Source organism: Euprymna scolopes, chromosome 7 (assembly GCF_053919585.1).
Source record: "Euprymna scolopes isolate OS-2025 chromosome 7, ASM5391958v1, whole genome shotgun sequence".
NCBI lineage: Eukaryota > Metazoa > Mollusca > Cephalopoda > Sepiida > Sepiolidae > Euprymna > Euprymna scolopes.
In genome coordinates this window covers 93,109,578-93,126,558 of record NC_136488.1, presented here as the reverse complement: position 1 = coordinate 93,126,558, position 16,981 = coordinate 93,109,578, and the positions used below count along the sequence as shown (strand labels likewise).

The following is a 16,981-nucleotide window of genomic DNA, read 5'->3' as shown; positions in this document are numbered from 1 at the left end:
CGATTTGTTATAATAAGGAGTCATCTCTAGATGTCTAGATGACGATTTGTTATGATAAGGAGTTGTCTCTAGATGTCTATTTATTTGCTTGCTTGGTGTATTTCTTTTATTTACTGATTTAACTTTCTTATCACTTATCAGACTCGTGATTGTCTAGTTAAATGTCTATGAGTGCATATGTGTCAGAACATGTATGTATGACAAATGTGACATACCTGGTTCTGTTCTGCTACCTTCGCTGTGGAGGACTCTTCACTGATCATCTTGGGAGTTGATTCTACTAACCGAAGACAAATGCATGCCAAACGAACACAAGATAATGATTGTTTTTTTTTATATATATTTTATTCCACTCCATAAGTATTATCTCAGAAGACTGGAGTGAACCAGCAATTTTGGCATGTGGACAAACCGTTGCCCCCTTTTGAGAAGACCCTGATCCTCACATCTTGTCTCTTGCGTATCTAGGAACCAACTCAACAAAAATTAACTAAATTTCTCCAAACTGGAACTTTTGACACATCAGATTCAGCCCCAACTACCTAGTTTTCTGGTGCAAGTTTTGATAGGTCATAGAGTTTAATTTATGTCAAATCATGACACCCTGACCCTTCATTGCACCTGCAAAGTTTGCTAACCTTACTGTTTTTCACAATTGCTATTCTTCAGCTAGACAGATAAACCTGATTCTGAATAATTATTTTCTAACCGGTGTTGCCCGACAGCTACATAACAGATTGAGATCATGTGTTGCATTTAAAATTAATATTACACATCTATCATATCATTCTCATATCATTTCTCTTCATGCAACATGTCTTCAACTCTCACTGGTCAGGTTTCATTTCCATACATAATCACACTGCATACATATTGCCTTATACTCTTTCCTTTTTGATCAAAAGTGATAAGATTCTACTGGTTAGTAATGACAATATGTTTCCTGAACTTACTTCATCCACTCATAACACTTACAATCACATCAACTCTGCCCTATTCTTGAATGGTATCACCAAGGTAGCAAAACATTTAGACACTCCCAATAACCTCACAATCCAAGTATACTTTCTGCACATCTGATTTCGCATTCACTTACAAAATAAATATAGTATATGTCTATAAGATTTAAATTATATGAGAATTACACTATGGTTACAATGCAACATTTATCTCCCTTTGATTTCTAAACAAGTTATAAACAAAACCAACAATACTTACTAGGTATGGGCCGTAGAACGTCAGGTATAAGCACTTCCACAAGAGCCTGATAAAATGCGTAATCTGATCTTTGAACATATTTTTGCAAAGGCTCATATCTACACATCGCATAGAGTTTGTCTTTTGGAAGGCGTTTCTCATAATTGTTGTCAGCACTGAAAAAATAAAATAAGTTTATTATCAAATTCAGCCTTTTGTTATAGTCAGTCATTTTACAAAATTTAGAATCTTGTATTTTTTTCTACTTGGATATTGTGTCAAAATGTCAATAAGACTTATCAATGGGACAAAATATGTCACAGAGAGAAATATTAAAAAATTGGAAGTGGAAAGTCAAGATACTTTGTTGTTTTATTCATTTTATTTCCTCTACTTTTCTTTAATATTCAACCAGATAGTTTAAAGGATTGCATTCATAAATAATCAAGGAGAAAGAACCTGTATTAGCTTTATCATCTCCACCCCATATTTTTTTTTACTGAAGAATTATGAATATTAAAGATTTTATTTGATAATCAACTATCAAGAGAAAAAATTGCTACCAATATCAACGATCGGCTTTATTTGTTGTCTTTCAAGTTTATGAGATGTGTTTAGACTGCAATTGGATGATCATTTTCTCAGATTTGTTTCATTTTTTTTCTGAATAAGAGTTCCTTCCAGGCATTCAACAATGTAATTCCTCTCGCTTAACAACAATCAATCGAAATGCTGTGGCCATAGTCTTTTCTTTCATCTTCTCTTCTGACTATTTCATCTTAGCAACTGCTAAGGAGGTGAGTGCAGGTTTACAAGTATATCAAAAATAAAACAATAGAAAATACAAACTCTATATGCTGTATATATCAGCTGTATGACACCATTAATCTCCTAAATGCTAACGTCTGTGTGTTAGTTTTCTGTCGAGGTCATGTTCATCAGATCATCTTTATTTGTTCTGAGTCACAATCTGTGTTCAACTGTTCCAAACTGGAAACTGTCCTTAACTGTTGCAAACTCAAAATTGTCTGTAAATTGTTTGTGTTGTGAACAAAACTGACTCTCACTCCTAAAACCGTCCTTAACCTAATTCTAAATATATTGGATTCAATTTTTTGTCTCAGTTACTGCCACACTTTGATTAACAATCCTATTTCAGCTTCTTTTCATGTCTATATGAACAACTTCCTTCCCATTGTCGTTCCACCAACCCCACTTCTCATACCTTTGTTTTGCTGATCAATTCATTTCCTTTTTTTTCACTTCTCAAAACTTTGTTTAGGGTGGGGGAAATGTTGATAGTATCACACAGATTTTATACCGTTGGTGACATTTTACTGTGTTATAAGACATTTCTGTCTGCTACAAATACACTTTCTCCTATTATATATGTTTGGGGGGGTGGGGTTAATTAAAACTCAAACACTTTTCAATGCAACCTTCATTAACTTACCAGCTATTAAGGCTTTGTTTTTCTATCAAGGTACCTTTCTTAACCTTGTCCTAATTAAGTTATCCACAGTAGATGTATCTTATTGAAAGCTGACATTTTTTATCTCTTCAATAATCTAGTTTACATGCAACTATTTTACACATAGAAAAAGGAAGAATGTATAAATTCATACCTTTTGAATCAAAAATCTTTTTATTACTCTCATAATTTGATTTTGCTGCTCATAGAATATCAACTCGCTTCAAGTTAATGCAAAAAATAGGATATCTACTGTATATGATTAATTGAACACAAGTTGGTATCTTACCCAGAGGGAAATTAATGAGTTTATATCTTTTTCAACAATATTTATGTGTAACTGGACACAATAAATCCAACAGGAGTTGAATTCTGCAACATCAAATAATGGTGAATACATCACTGATCACAAATATTTTCACACATAAACAGTATGTAAGTGTCAGCAGGAGTCAATCAACTAATCTTGGAGGCCATGTTTTTTCTGTAGGAAGAATGTAAAGGAAATTACGTAAACAAATAAAGAAGCAGAGAAAATCAGTCCTGGACTGGAAGGCAACAAGAGCAGACTTAAGATGACAAAGATCAGTGACCAACATAGCAAAGGGCTACGGAGTCCTATTTCAGCAATCCTCCCTTCCTCTAGCTATAGGTAAAATATCAACTTGTGTTTTTGGCATAAATATCCCCAACAGACCCGACAGTCAGCTAAATTCTATCCCTTCAATGTTCACTTCACTGAAATCCCCAGATACTAAAGGGCTTTCTACTCCAATAGCTCCTATAGAGGACAGGTTTGGCACCAAGTAGTATTAGGGCCGAAATTCGGCTAACAAGGTTCTGGTGAAAATTCAAGAAGTGTTAACATCAGGATATGTTGTTCTTTGGTCATTTGTTTCAACATGTGGCAAGGAAAGACATGTCAGAGATGAACCCACAAATCAATGGAATGAGAGTGACAACATTACTTCTGTGCCATTCTTGTGTGTTTAAACCTTCCTTGACTTTGCATACAATTGCTGAGCTTTGCTGTGCTCAGCATCGGAGGTAAAAACCTGCAATGCTACAGATTAACAAGTAGGTGTGATCAATGAAAAGGACTGACAATCCTAAGGTACAATTTTTGTGAGCTCTATGCAGAAGTTTGATGGTTGGTTTTGTATTATGGCATATCAACTTTTTCGGGGTATTTATTGCTGAATCCAGTGATTTTGAAAAAAAAATTTATGTTCTAGATTTTTTTTATTTTTTATATCTTATTCATAGTGTTCTGTTTAGCTGTGATTTTTTTTTTCAAAATCTTTTTGGGTTATGTTGTGTGGAATTTTAATATCTTTAAATATTTATTCAGAGAATTTAGTTGAGTTGTTTTGTAGAGATAAGTTGTTATTTTTGTTTTGTCTGTTTGTTTGATGAGATGTTTAACCAGATTATCAAACCTCATTAATTTATTTAATGCCGAAAAAAAATTTTTTTTTCTGACAGAATCGACATTGTGCTGGCAGCTCTTGTTTAAGTATGAAGGAGTGTGTGAGTTTTGTATGGCTAATATGTATTTTAGATATTCATTTCCTGATTTTCTAAGAGTTGATCTCCATTCTTCCAGTATGGCTTTGATTTGATATAGTTTGTGTTGTTATTCCATTTTACATAAAATAGTTACTTGATTTTATGTTTAAAGTCAATGTAGGGAATGTTAATCGTATCAAGGTTCAAGTTTAGAACTGATCTGACTGCTAAGTGAGCTCTTTCATTTCCTTTTATTCTGATGTGGCTTGGAATCCAGCATATGATTATTTATTTGTGTTTAGATAAGGAGTTGATTCTGTTTAGTAGTTTGATAATTAGAGGATTTTTTGTTTAGTGATGTTAGAACAGACAGTGAATCAGAAAGTATTAGGAATTTCTTATGCTTATTTTTTTCTAAGATATTGAGAGAGAGGTTGATAGTCCATACATCAGCAGTAAAAATGGAACTTTCTGCTGAAAGGGTCTTTTGTTTTTAGAGTTATTCTATTCGAAATGGCAGGGCATGCCACTCTACTGTGGTCTATGGAGCCATCAGTAAAAATTTGTAGATGATCAGGGTATTTCAGAAGAATATCACCGTTTTTTATGGTAAGTATTAGGGTTGGTTTTCGCTTTTGATAGTTTGTTTGATTTTAGAATTACTTTGGGTTTTTGGAGAATCCAAGATGGAGTTTCAGGTAGGATGTGTCCCTTGATATTTTCAACAGGCATTTCTGATTTTTGTAGTATTGATTCCATTCAAAGGCTAAAAGCTTTTATAGCTTTTCTTTTTGCTTTAAATGACTCTTTCTGGATTATTTGAGTGTGCTTTTAATTTAGTGTAATATTGGTCACCTAGTTTGTGACTCCTTATTTTTAAAGGAATCTCATTAGCCTCTGCATAAAGACTTTCAACTGAGGACGTTCTAAAAGCACCGAGTGCTAATCTCAGGCCTCCATGGCAGATTGGATCTAAAATTTTTAGTTAAGAGTTTCTAGCTGATTGGTATATAAAATAACCATAATCCAGTTTAGATCTAATCAATGTCTTATATAGTTTCATTCAAGTTTCTTGGTCTGCTCCCCAATTTGTGTGAGCTATCACATGTAGTAGTTGTTTTTTATTGCAATTACTTCTTAGGTTCTTCAGGTGGGGGATGAATGTCAGTTTTTTATCAAATATTAATTCTTGGAAATTTGTGTTCATCTATGGTGGGGATTACCACTATTCTGAGTTTCAGTATAGGGTCGTCGTTGGTTGGGAAAATCTATATCCATTTTCCATTACCCATTCATCCGATTTGTTTAGGCATTGTTGGAGTTTGCGTTCAATAGTGGGCATATATTTTGATCTGCAATACACCAGGGTCAAAAGATTTCACCATGCTGTTCATTTAATATTGAATAGCGTCACGGACAATATGCTTCCTTGACAGACTCCCTCCTCCTTGCTCATGGTGTCACAGAAAGTGGATCTAATGCGGGCCCTAAATTTGAGGTTAGATAAAAATCCCTTTATAAATTGTGGGAGTCTACCTTTTAAATCAAGATTACACAAGTCTCTCATTATTCCATATAGAGTCATAAGCCTTCTCTAGGTCGAAAAAGATTCCTGATAAATGCTTCCCTTACAGTTGTTTCCAATCGGACTAGGTATCGGTTATACTTCTTTTATTATGGATCCATATTGTAGGTTGGAGATAAATTTGTTGGATTAAAGATACCAAATCAATCTGTCATTTATTATTCTCTCCATTATTTTACACAAACAGCTGATTAATGAGATCAGTCTATAGTTTTGCGGGTTTGAATTGTCTTTTCCTGATATCGGGTTTGCTTCCCTAAGTTCAGGAATTCATGTTCTGTCTATAATTTGTTATAACTTCTTAGTAATAATTTTAGTGATTCTGTAGGGAGTTGCCGCAAGAATTTGTAATGGATTTCATCTGGTCCTATGGCTGTGTTGTGGGATCTTTTAATAGAATCTTTTAATTTGGGTTATGTAAGAAGTTTATTGTAATCTTCTCGGTTTTTTTATTTAAAATTTAGTTTGTGCTGTTCAGCATTTTGTTTACTTGTCAAAATTTTGTGTTATGGTTTTGATTGGATGAATTTTGGGAAAAAATTTCAGCTGGCAAGTCTATGTTCTTTTTATCAGTCACTCTGGAGTTATTTTTAAGGATGTATTTAATTGGTGTTGTTTGATGTTTACCTACAATTTTTCAAATCATCTCCCATATGGCTCTTAGTTCCGAGAAGGAATTCAATTTGCAAACAGTTTTTCCAGCATTCTTTTTTAGCTGCCTTAATTACCCTATGAGCTTTAGCTTTGTTTAGCTAGTATTCAATCAGATTTGAAGTTGCAGGTTGTTTTTGGAATTTCTTTAAAGCTGCTTTTCGCAATTTGATGGCTTCCCGACATTTGTCATTAAACTAGGGCCTGCTGAGCCTGTTAGGTGCTGAGGTTTTAGGGATGCATTTGTTTACTATTCCAATAAGTGTTTCTGTAAAATATTCTACTGAGTCATTGTTTGTTTCAGTGTGATTCAACCTATTCCTTCATTTTTCTTGGAATATTTGCTAATTTGCCTTATTTAGTTTCCATCAGGGAGGTTTTTCACTGTTGGATTTTGGGCTTTGTATCAGTATTGGAAAATGATCACTGTCATATACTTTCCAGTTAAAGTCCATGTGTATTGTGGGTAACATAAGCTTATTCAATGGCTAAGTGGTTTCCACTAGTTTGGTTGAAGTGTGTAATGAATCACTAAGGAAGCATATATCACTTTCGTGAATAAACTCTTCCAACGTTTTTGCCCTTTTGTCTTTACATCCCCACAGGATGTTATGACTATTGAAGTCTCCTAATAAAATAAAAGATTTAGGTAATTGGTCAATCAGATTTTTCAATTAAATTTTTATCCAGGTCTTCATTTGGTGGGATATACAGAGAACATACCGTCATTGTTTTATGTAGAGTGGCGTTAATGGCAATTGCTTGGATGTTAATTGTTATGTTTATTTTGCAATGGGGTATATCGTTTCTGACTAGAACTCCTGTCCCAGAGTTATGTATGTAATTATATATTTGGTAGTTCTTAATATTCATGTTTTCTTCTTGTTTCAGAAAGGTTTCTTGAAGGCAAATTATTGTGAGGTGTTCTTGTGTTAGTAGTAGAAGTAGTTCATTCATATTTGTTTTCAAACTGCGGCAGTTCCATTGGATTATTTTTTGTCCATGTCCCATATTAAGCTTTTTTTTTTTAATCTACCTTCATCTCTTTGGATGTAGAAGGTTTTTTTTTGTTGTTGTTGGAGTTTGTGTGTTTGGTTGAGGGTCTTGTTGAGATTTTTCTTTTCTTTGTCTGAATCTGGAAGTAGATCTTGGTTTAGCTTGATTGATTTGGGTTCTTGTTTATTATTTTCTTGTCTTTTGGATTTTTTTTTTTTTTTTTTTAATATTTTCTGTATTATTATAAGTTTCTATCATTTCTAATATTTAGAAACTATTTTGTGCGTCTATTGTTTGAGTTTCTTGTTTCCTGTAGTGTTCTTTATTTATTGTTTTATTAATGGTTTTATTGGTCTTTTATTGGTGCTAATTATGTTGCATATTTCTGTGATATATTTTTAAATACTTTAGTTGTATGCAGATTCTTATCTTTTTTTGTGTGTTTTGGTTTATTATTTCTATTGTTTTATTTGAACCAAGATATTTTTTTTAGGCTATTTTGGAATTTCGGTTATTCTTCATGGTTTAATGAGATTAGTTTATTTATTAGCTCTTTAAATTACTTGAATATTTAATTGTGTTGATGTGGTCTGTTTGTGATTTTTGTTTTTTCAGCATATGTTTCATCTTTTAAATATGTTTCAACCATTTTCCTAGCTTCTAGGAAATTTATGTTTTTTTTTATGTTTTACCTCTGTTATTTCCTTTACGTATATTTTGCATATTTTGGAGTAGGCAGGATGATTTTCTCTGCAGTTTGTACATTTCAATTCATTGGTACACTCTTCCTCTGAGTGGTCTGGCTCTCTATCCCAGCACTTTCCACATGTTTTTTCCTTTGTAGATTTCCTTGTGGTGTCCATACTTGTGGCAATTGAAACATCTTAAAAGAGCTGGTATATATTGCTCTTTTACATTTAAATAACCAATTTTAACTTCTTTTGGTATTGTTGGGGAATCGAAAGTTAGTATACATGTATTTGTTGCAATCAGCCTACCATACCTTTTTATATTTTTACGTATGTGGTTGATCACTCCTTAGTTTTTCAGTTCTTTTTTTATTTCTTCTCCTGTTGCTAGAGATAACTCACAGCTTCGGCTCATTCCTTTAGATATATTTAATCTTTCTGCATTTGTATTTGTGGAATTTATCCATTTTAAGTTTTGGCCGTCTTTCTGGTTGGTGACTTTTATTAAGATGTTTCCATCTTTTATTTTTTTTGTTTTAGGAGTACTTCTGTTGTTTAGTATTTTCTCAAATAGAAATGGTGATAACTCACCAATTTATTTCTTTTCTAGTAATTCAATAATCAGGAATATTGAAAAATTTTTCTTTTGTGGATGATAAGACTTTTATTTTCTCGTTCTCTGAGCTGGAGAGATTAGAGATATCTGAATGGCTTTTTTTCCGGTATTTAGCGCCTAAAAGGCAGTAGTTTTTATTTTATTTTTGGTTTTCCATAAATAATTTATTCATTATCATGCTCCCTACTCACCTTGGAGTCCATGATTGGGACATGGCAAGGGGGAAACTTATTTGCCTTGCTCATGTCTGAGTTACATGAAAGGCATACTCTTTTGATCAGTAAAATCCTAAGCAATTTCTGTTGACTAAATTATTTAAAATTAATTTATTTAGCCAAAAGCAGATGTGAAGAGTTTTGATCTTACCAATTGATTGACTCTTAGCCATCGCTTACCATTATATATTTGGGGATAGTGTTAAGTGGATGGGGGAGTTTGTTAAATTTGGAGTGGATTATATATAATGGGGCTTCACATGACCAGCCGATTGATCAGATCGGGCCTCTCTGACCTCCCGTCTAGCCAAAGTAAGGACCAAAGTCCTGTGTTAGGGAAGTTGAGGTGCTTAAACCTGACCTCCAAGTTCTTCAACCACTAGGATTCTGTCCTAAGACATCATGGGTTGCCAGCCATGGCCAACAGGTAACCCCATTGAGAGACTTTTAATCTTTGCAGGGGAGAAGTCAGCCTCACTGAAAGGGCGAGCAGAAGTTTGATCATGACACTGACTGGCAACCTGGATGTGCCAACTTAGAGTCTAATTCATTCCACAAAAACATTTTCAGTTAAGGATGTTGGCAACCTTCCGTCTCTCGCATAAGTATCTGATTTCTAACTAGAAAGATACCGAGAAAACAAATGCCAACAATAATCATCTCATTTATACGAAATGAATAAATGAATGATGCTCAACAACAAGCAATAGCAGCATATTAGATTTATTAAAGCTTAGTTTTCTCACATAGCCAACCTGCTGGATATAGCTCAGTTTTGTAAAAGCCATTACTTATATTAATACATGGTTTAATCACAGGTAGTGCTGGATCAGAACAGCTAATTGAGATTACTTACGTTTGCTGTTGTTCTGGTGTTGGATTCCTCCAGAAACCCTGCCATAAAGCTTCAATCAAAGAAAACTGTAAATTTACGACTGCATCTACAATGGCCTGAAAAAAAAAAAAAAGACATTTGAAATTGAAATGGTTTGTTTTAGTAAATGTGATGCTGCACTAAATATATATATATATATATATAAAAAAAAAAAAAAAAAAGGAATGGTAACTTTTGTATTTGGATGTCTAAAAGAACAAGTATAGAGCAGGAAGTTAGGATTTTACAACGCATTGATAATTTCTGTTGGTGTATATGCAAATGAAACATGGACTCAATGTCCTTGAAATTAAATATTTAAGAACTATTCTTTGAATAAAGTTGCAAGATAGACAAAGAAATGCAGATATCAAAAAGAAACTTAGCATTAACAGATCAATCAATGATATTGTTTAACAAAGAGAATAACAGTTTCCAGGGTACCTGACTGCAGCTATGTAAACTTGTACTTTGTACTTTTAACAGCTATCATTCTGACCGGGTTGAGCTGGTTTCTTTCTGAGCAAATACAGTGTTACTGATGATTGCAGCCTATTTTAACCAATCCTGAGTTAGGTCACATAATATGGCTAGTCAATCTCGAGTCTATCATGGAAATTTTATTCCTACAATTAGGGTGTTATATTTTGAAAGTCAATAGTGACTGAAGTCTAGGAGTTAAGTAATGTGATCAATGGAACAGTTGTATATATCCACACTGATGATTCTTAATGAAGATGAAACATTTTTCATAATTTTCTGTTTAATGTCTTGACATACTGCCATGTGTTGAATGACTTTAAAAAACTTAATTTCCAAAACTAACCTTTCTTTGGTCATGTCTTTATTCATCCCTCTTTCTCTCAAGCCCATCTTATCACTTTATGCCATGTTTTCCTTGGCCTATTCCTGTGAACTGGACCTGCTATCTTAGCTGTTCCACTACTAACCCAAGAACTCTCATCCATTCTTTCAATATGGCCATACAACCAAAGTTACCTATTCTATGCAAACCTCCCTATACTGTTCACATTTAATCTTCCTTTAAGCTCATCAGCACAAAGCATGTCTTTAACACTCACATTACATCATTCTCATGTCATTTCTCTTCATGCAACACATGTCTTCAACTCTTACTGGCCAGGTTTCACTTCCATAAATTATCACACTGTACACACATGTCTGATAGGTTCTTCTTTTGGTTGACAGTGAGTATTCTGCTGGTTAGTAAAGACAAAAGCTTCCTAATTCTATCCCCTTACAACTTTTGCAACCTTCTTAGCACTTGCTCAATCCTCTACTCCAATATGTTTCTGAATAATATCTTCTTTTCTTTCTTCTATTACTAGCGGGGGTACCCGGCGTTGCCCGGGTGTTTGTAGGTGTGTGTGGTGTTAAATAAAAAAGAAATCGGAACACGTGAAAAATGGCTTAAATAAGCCTGTTTCGATATTAAAATTTTAAACATTGGTGGGTACCCAAGTGTTTTTGAGTGTGTGGTCGGGGGTGGATAAGCGAAGTAAAAAAAAAAAAAAAAACCCCAGAAAAACGATCATTATGTGAAAAATGGCTTAAATAACACTGGTTGAATATTTAAATTCCAAAAATCGAAAAAAAAAAAAAAAAAAAAAAAAAAAAAAAAAAAGACATCTCTCACCACGATTCGAACCCAAAACATTTAGATAATGAACCAACACGCTAATCAACTGAGCTAACGCGACGTACATGGAATTTAGTCAGTTTTTCAACTATTTAAAGTAAATCAGGTCATGACGTCATCTGACGCATGCATAGAACCGGTCGTCATCACGAGAAGACCGTTTTTGTTACCCCCCCCCATGTCGAAAATTGTCGATTTCGGGGTGAAAAAAATGAACGTTTGGCCAATTTTTCGATATTTTTCAAGCGAAGGATGGAGCTTCAATATGATAACGAGTTTGTGAATTTTTGTTGTGTCTGTCGAAAGTTTTTAGCAGACACACAAACATTTTCGCTTTTATATATATATAGATATAAAGTAATCTTGATTTTTCCCCCTGCATGTAACAGTTTTAATAGGAAAATATCCAAACACTTCCTATACAAATCTTTTACACTTAGCATTTTCAGCACTTCCTAAAGCATGTTTCACAAAACTATATATACATTTCGTCCTTGTTTACAAATCATTACATTTATCCCAAATAAACTACTTCTCTCAAATATGTACTCCCACAAAGAAGATAGCAGCAACTTGCACTCTCCTACAATTAAGTTATTTCACATCACTACAATCACTGGGTTATTAATAAATATAATTATTAGTAAGTCACCATTTATCATTTCATTTTTGAACTCATACTATTTTCTACATGCTACACGAGATTTAAAAAAATAAGAAATGCTCCCTCAATTTCGCTTATATTCTACATGGCATTCTGAATGTATTTGAGGAATAAGGGAATATCAGAATGGCGGTATTTCAGCAGTACAGTCTGTCTTTTCATATTACTTTTAATCATTCTTCAGAATGCTTAAATAAATTACCAAAGATACACCATATTCAAAATGGCATATTAGCCAAACTCCTAACTATTTTATAAGTAACTTTTCTTAAAAATTTTGTATATTTTGCTTTTATAAACAAAACACATTCCTTAAAACTAAGTAAACGATTTTCTGGTTGTTTTTAGTATAAAATAGTCCTCAAAAGTTAGAAGAAAAATATCAACAATAGTTACCATGAAGATTAGAAAAAAATGGGTTTTAGCCTAAACATCAGTTATTAGTGAAAATGTTTATCATTTGCTATTTGCATGAATTTTGATGTATGTTTTGATTGACATTTAACAATGAAATATAAACACGCAAAAAATAAAAAAAATGCTGAAAAAAATAGTCACAAGAACAATAAGTCCAACATGAATTAAGCCTAAAAGCAAAAAAAAAAATATTTATATATATATATATATATATATATATATATATATATAAAATAAATTCAAAACAAAACAAACAATTATGTACCTCTGCATGTTCCCTGTAGATTTTTTCAAAGTTCCGGATATGTTCAAACATGATGCCATCAGGTAATGGTATCTGTGATATGTCAACTTCAACAAAATTTAGGATTGCACTAGAGGCATCACCTAAAAATTGCTGATGATGTTGTTGTTGTGTCTGTGAAGTGTCTTGATGACTGCTGTTGTAGTTACTGTACATGCTTTCATTTTCACATCCTTCAACTTTGTTATTTGCAAATCGCATTCTGAAAAGCAAGAAAAAAATCACTTTAGATAAATTATAAACATTAAAGTACATTTAGAGTTGTGCAATATTCCCCTCCACAAGTTTAATTCGATTTTTGGAAAAAGAATTTCAAAAATTTAGCAATTCAATATTTCTAAATAATATATTTAAGAGACTTGTTTTTAGGATTGCAAGTTCAAGTTTACAAATTTTGTTGTAGAAATAAATAAAACTTCATTAAACTCAGCATTTTAATACCCCCCCCCCAAAAAAAAAATGGGTTACAAAACTGTGAACCAACTAAATTAAAAAAATAAATCAAATAATAAAAAACTCAAATTTTAATGAAATTTAAAATAGTTTAAATTTCATTCAAATTTGAATTTTTTATGATTTAAAAAAAAAAAAAAAAAAAAAAAAAAAAAAAAAAGAGAGAGTACAGTCAAGAACTCCCTTTTTACTGGAGATGTAGGAGAAGGTATTACTCCTTTCCCTGGATTTTTACACTTTTCCCTGATTCTCACCATATAATGCTGAGCAATTAACAAGGAAGCATCAAATACCATTTTTTAAGTCTTCTGCAGGACTCGACTGAGACCGACATTAAATTATACAAATTATAAAATGTTCAACAAATTTAAATCTTTTAGGACCACTTAATTAGAGCTTTATTTTTTAGATGCTAAAATATCAATTCTTCTAAAACCATTTTACCGAGTAAACATAAGTATATTATTGGATTGATGCCTGTTAGATTATGACTTGTAAATTTTAACAAATTTCTTTGTGTTACGTTTAAATTGTGTAACAATTAAAAATATGGACGATATGAAATATGGTTTTCAGAAAATGATATTTTCCTTTATTTTCAACAATAACAAAATAAACAAATAAGGTGATTCACAAATATTTACAACAATAACAAAACAAACGAAAAAAAAAAGGTCAGTTAACGAAAATACCGTTATTTTAGATTACTACTATCTATCACAAAATACGGCTTGTTGAAACTCAGGGTCGACAACTAGAACGAGGAGGTGGAGGGTTACGAGGGTAAGGGAGGTAGTCCAAATTAAGAACGGCTACAGGCCAGTCTTCTAGTGATTATTCACTCTATTAACAATGAAATTCAATGACTATAAAAATTTATTTTGGTTTTTTCTTTTAAAAGTTTGGTCAATGAGATTATTTCAAAATTGTATTCACCACTAGTCCAGAGGGCTTTTTCTGCAACTTTCCGTGGGTTGGAGGGATGTAATTTTTTTTCTTTTTGTGGTTTGGATTCTTTCGGCTGGACGTATCTGTGAATCATAGACCGGAGTTATCTTGACGGGACCAAGTTGATAACTGGTTTGTTTCCCTCTCCACTTTCATTTATATGACATCTTAACCCATTCTAGATTATTGCTGAACCCTCTGGGACTTTCCAGATACTTCTAAAACCTTCTACTCTTTCTAACTATTCTCTGGCCTTTAAATTATCTCGTGAATTAAAACTTTTGAGGTTTGATCATTAGGGGTGCCTAGAATACGATAGCACACATTTTAAACGGTTTTATTGATTTTTTATTATTATTTTATAGAAATGCCCCCTCGTAACATTTGTTAGAGAAAAATTGTGAGTTCAGCAATTTTTTCGAGTTGCAAAATATGTAGCACTGATTTCTAAAAATAGATGCTTCTTTAGCAAGATGTTTTATATTGTTTGAAAAATATTATTTGTGATGAAAAAAAAAAAAAATCCCAAAACAAACCAATGTCATCACTTACTTTTTTCCCTGGTAAATTGGTTGCTGGCGTAGAGCCATTGTCTGTTCATCGGTGAATTGATTTAAAGTTGAGTTGGCCTTGATCCGTATGCCATAATAATGATATTTTGAATTTCCTCTAAAAAAACAATAAAAAGAAATAAATTAAACAAAATTATAAGTTTATTATTATTATATATATATATATAAGTTAATTGCACCTGACAAGTCCGGAATTTTTTGTCAAAACTTGGGAATCTGTTAAATTTGTGGTACACCATTCTGCACAAATGTGCATAAAAGTTATTTAGGTGTTTGTGCAGAAAAATGGAATTTCGAACTAATGAATTTCATGTAAAAACACCATTACATACTAATGCGTCATGTCAAAATTAATATGCATTCTCAAAATTATAAAAAATTGATCAAGTAGAAAAATGATTACAAGTAAAATAGAATTTATTGAATTATCAAGTTTTAATGTGGCAGAGTTGTGCAACCAATTCAGTATGACAATCTGACTTATCTCCCTTGCTTTCCTTGAAATCCACTATTGAAAAACAGAAAATGGTGGACTGCTAGTGTCTGTGATTTTTTGTGAAAAATAAATCTAGCACATCTACTAGCTCATTATCTTTTCATTTTTGGAATTTATACATAATAGTGTTTTTACCTAAAATGCATTTGTTTGAAATTTCATTATACTATACATACATGATTATTGATTTTGAGGATTTTCAAAAACTAAACCTAGAGGACATGGTTTAATGTTCAGAAAATTTTGAGAAACCCAATATAGACAAACAGGTAGTATGACATATTTTAATCATTAAAACTGTTGCAATTTGATGTGGTGAATTTCAATAAATAAAATGATAATAAAAAACATCTTACCGGGTTCCAAGTCTTCTAGTCCGTAAGCCAATGAAAACTGAGCGTATTAATTTACCGAAAGAAGCTGGATTCATAGGATCCAAATTCTGCTCCTGGCTGTGGCGCAGATAATAGTTATATAAAGTGCTCCGAGGCAAACTGACACCTTCAGCAATCTCATAGTTATCGAGGAGCCATTGCACCTGCATAATTACAACAAAATATTTAACTCAGCATCAACAAACGGTTTCAGAACTATTAAAAGACAGGCAACTATTTCCTTTTTCACACATTCTATGTTTGTGATACAAAAAGCAAACAGACACATTATGAAACAATATTTATTTATAAAACAAAAACATTCATAAACAGTCAAGTTAGGTAACCATTGTTTATGAATCACTATTTTTCAAGGTGATATCTATAAGAGGCCTAGTAGTCAATAAGGCAGGCATGATTATCATTCATTTAACATATAAAAATATTTTGTTGGATTCACAAAGCCAGCCTTAAAATGCATTTGAGCAAATAGAAACTTTGCTTTTGGTTAACAAATTTTCACGTATTGTGTTATCATATTATTAATAATATAATAATGTGCATAGTTATAGTTTATTAAAAATGTTTTTAGTCTGGCTCAGATGGCTGCTAACATGAAACATTTTTAACACCTAAAAATAATATGGAATAATTACTGAGAAAATTTTTTTTAGCTAAACATTTTTTTAGTAATATTTAGTAGTCAATTAGCAACTTTACTTTAAATTTATTAAGGAGAATAGCTCATTTTAAATTGAAGAATATAATAGGAGTTGTCTACCTTAAGTAAAAAAAGTGGAAACAAAAAATTAAAACTGAAATGACAGGCAATACTACACAGGTATAGTTAGTACAGAAAAAAATTATGACGCTACAAAATTAAGACATGACAAACTATTTCATTATTAAATTTTTGTTCCTTTTATCTTTTTGTTTTTCATTCAATCCTTTGATCTCTGCTCCTTCTCTCCTGACCAAATTTTGTTGCCTGGTAGTAATTTCTTTCAGACACTACCATTTATGGTACCACATCTAAGACAGTAAACGACCAAGTTCTCTCCAATTCTCTCTCCTCTGATCTTGAGCACGTAGTACAATGGGGAAAGGAGTGGCTGGTTACTTTTAATGCATCTAAAACCAAGCTTCTCTCTTTACATCATCAACATTCTAATCCACATTTGTCATCAATTGAAATGAATGGCTCTCGTCTTCAGGAGGCCTCAAGTTTTGACAAGCTTCTGGGCTTGACCATTACTCCTGATCTTAAATGGAACACGTATATCAAATCTG

At 32.4% G+C, this 16,981-nt stretch overlaps 1 protein-coding gene across 24 annotated transcripts in view; it reads right to left on the bottom strand.

Annotated features, from left to right (window-relative positions):
• Positions 1-16,981, bottom strand: part of LOC145279831 (DNA-binding protein RFX2-like) — a 117,956-nt gene that overhangs the window by 30,715 nt on the left and 70,260 nt on the right. For all 24 annotated transcript variants that reach the window (XM_080131254.1, XM_080131242.1, XM_080131246.1 and 21 more), the window contains 5 exons: positions 15,674-15,855; positions 14,802-14,918; positions 12,810-13,050; positions 9,786-9,880; positions 1,219-1,373 (listed from right to left, as the gene is read on the bottom strand). In XM_080131254.1, the coding sequence (XP_079987380.1) occupies positions 1,219-1,373; positions 9,786-9,880; positions 12,810-13,050; positions 14,802-14,918; positions 15,674-15,855 (790 nt within the window). The remainder of the gene's footprint in view (positions 1-1,218; positions 1,374-9,785; positions 9,881-12,809; positions 13,051-14,801; positions 14,919-15,673; positions 15,856-16,981) is intronic.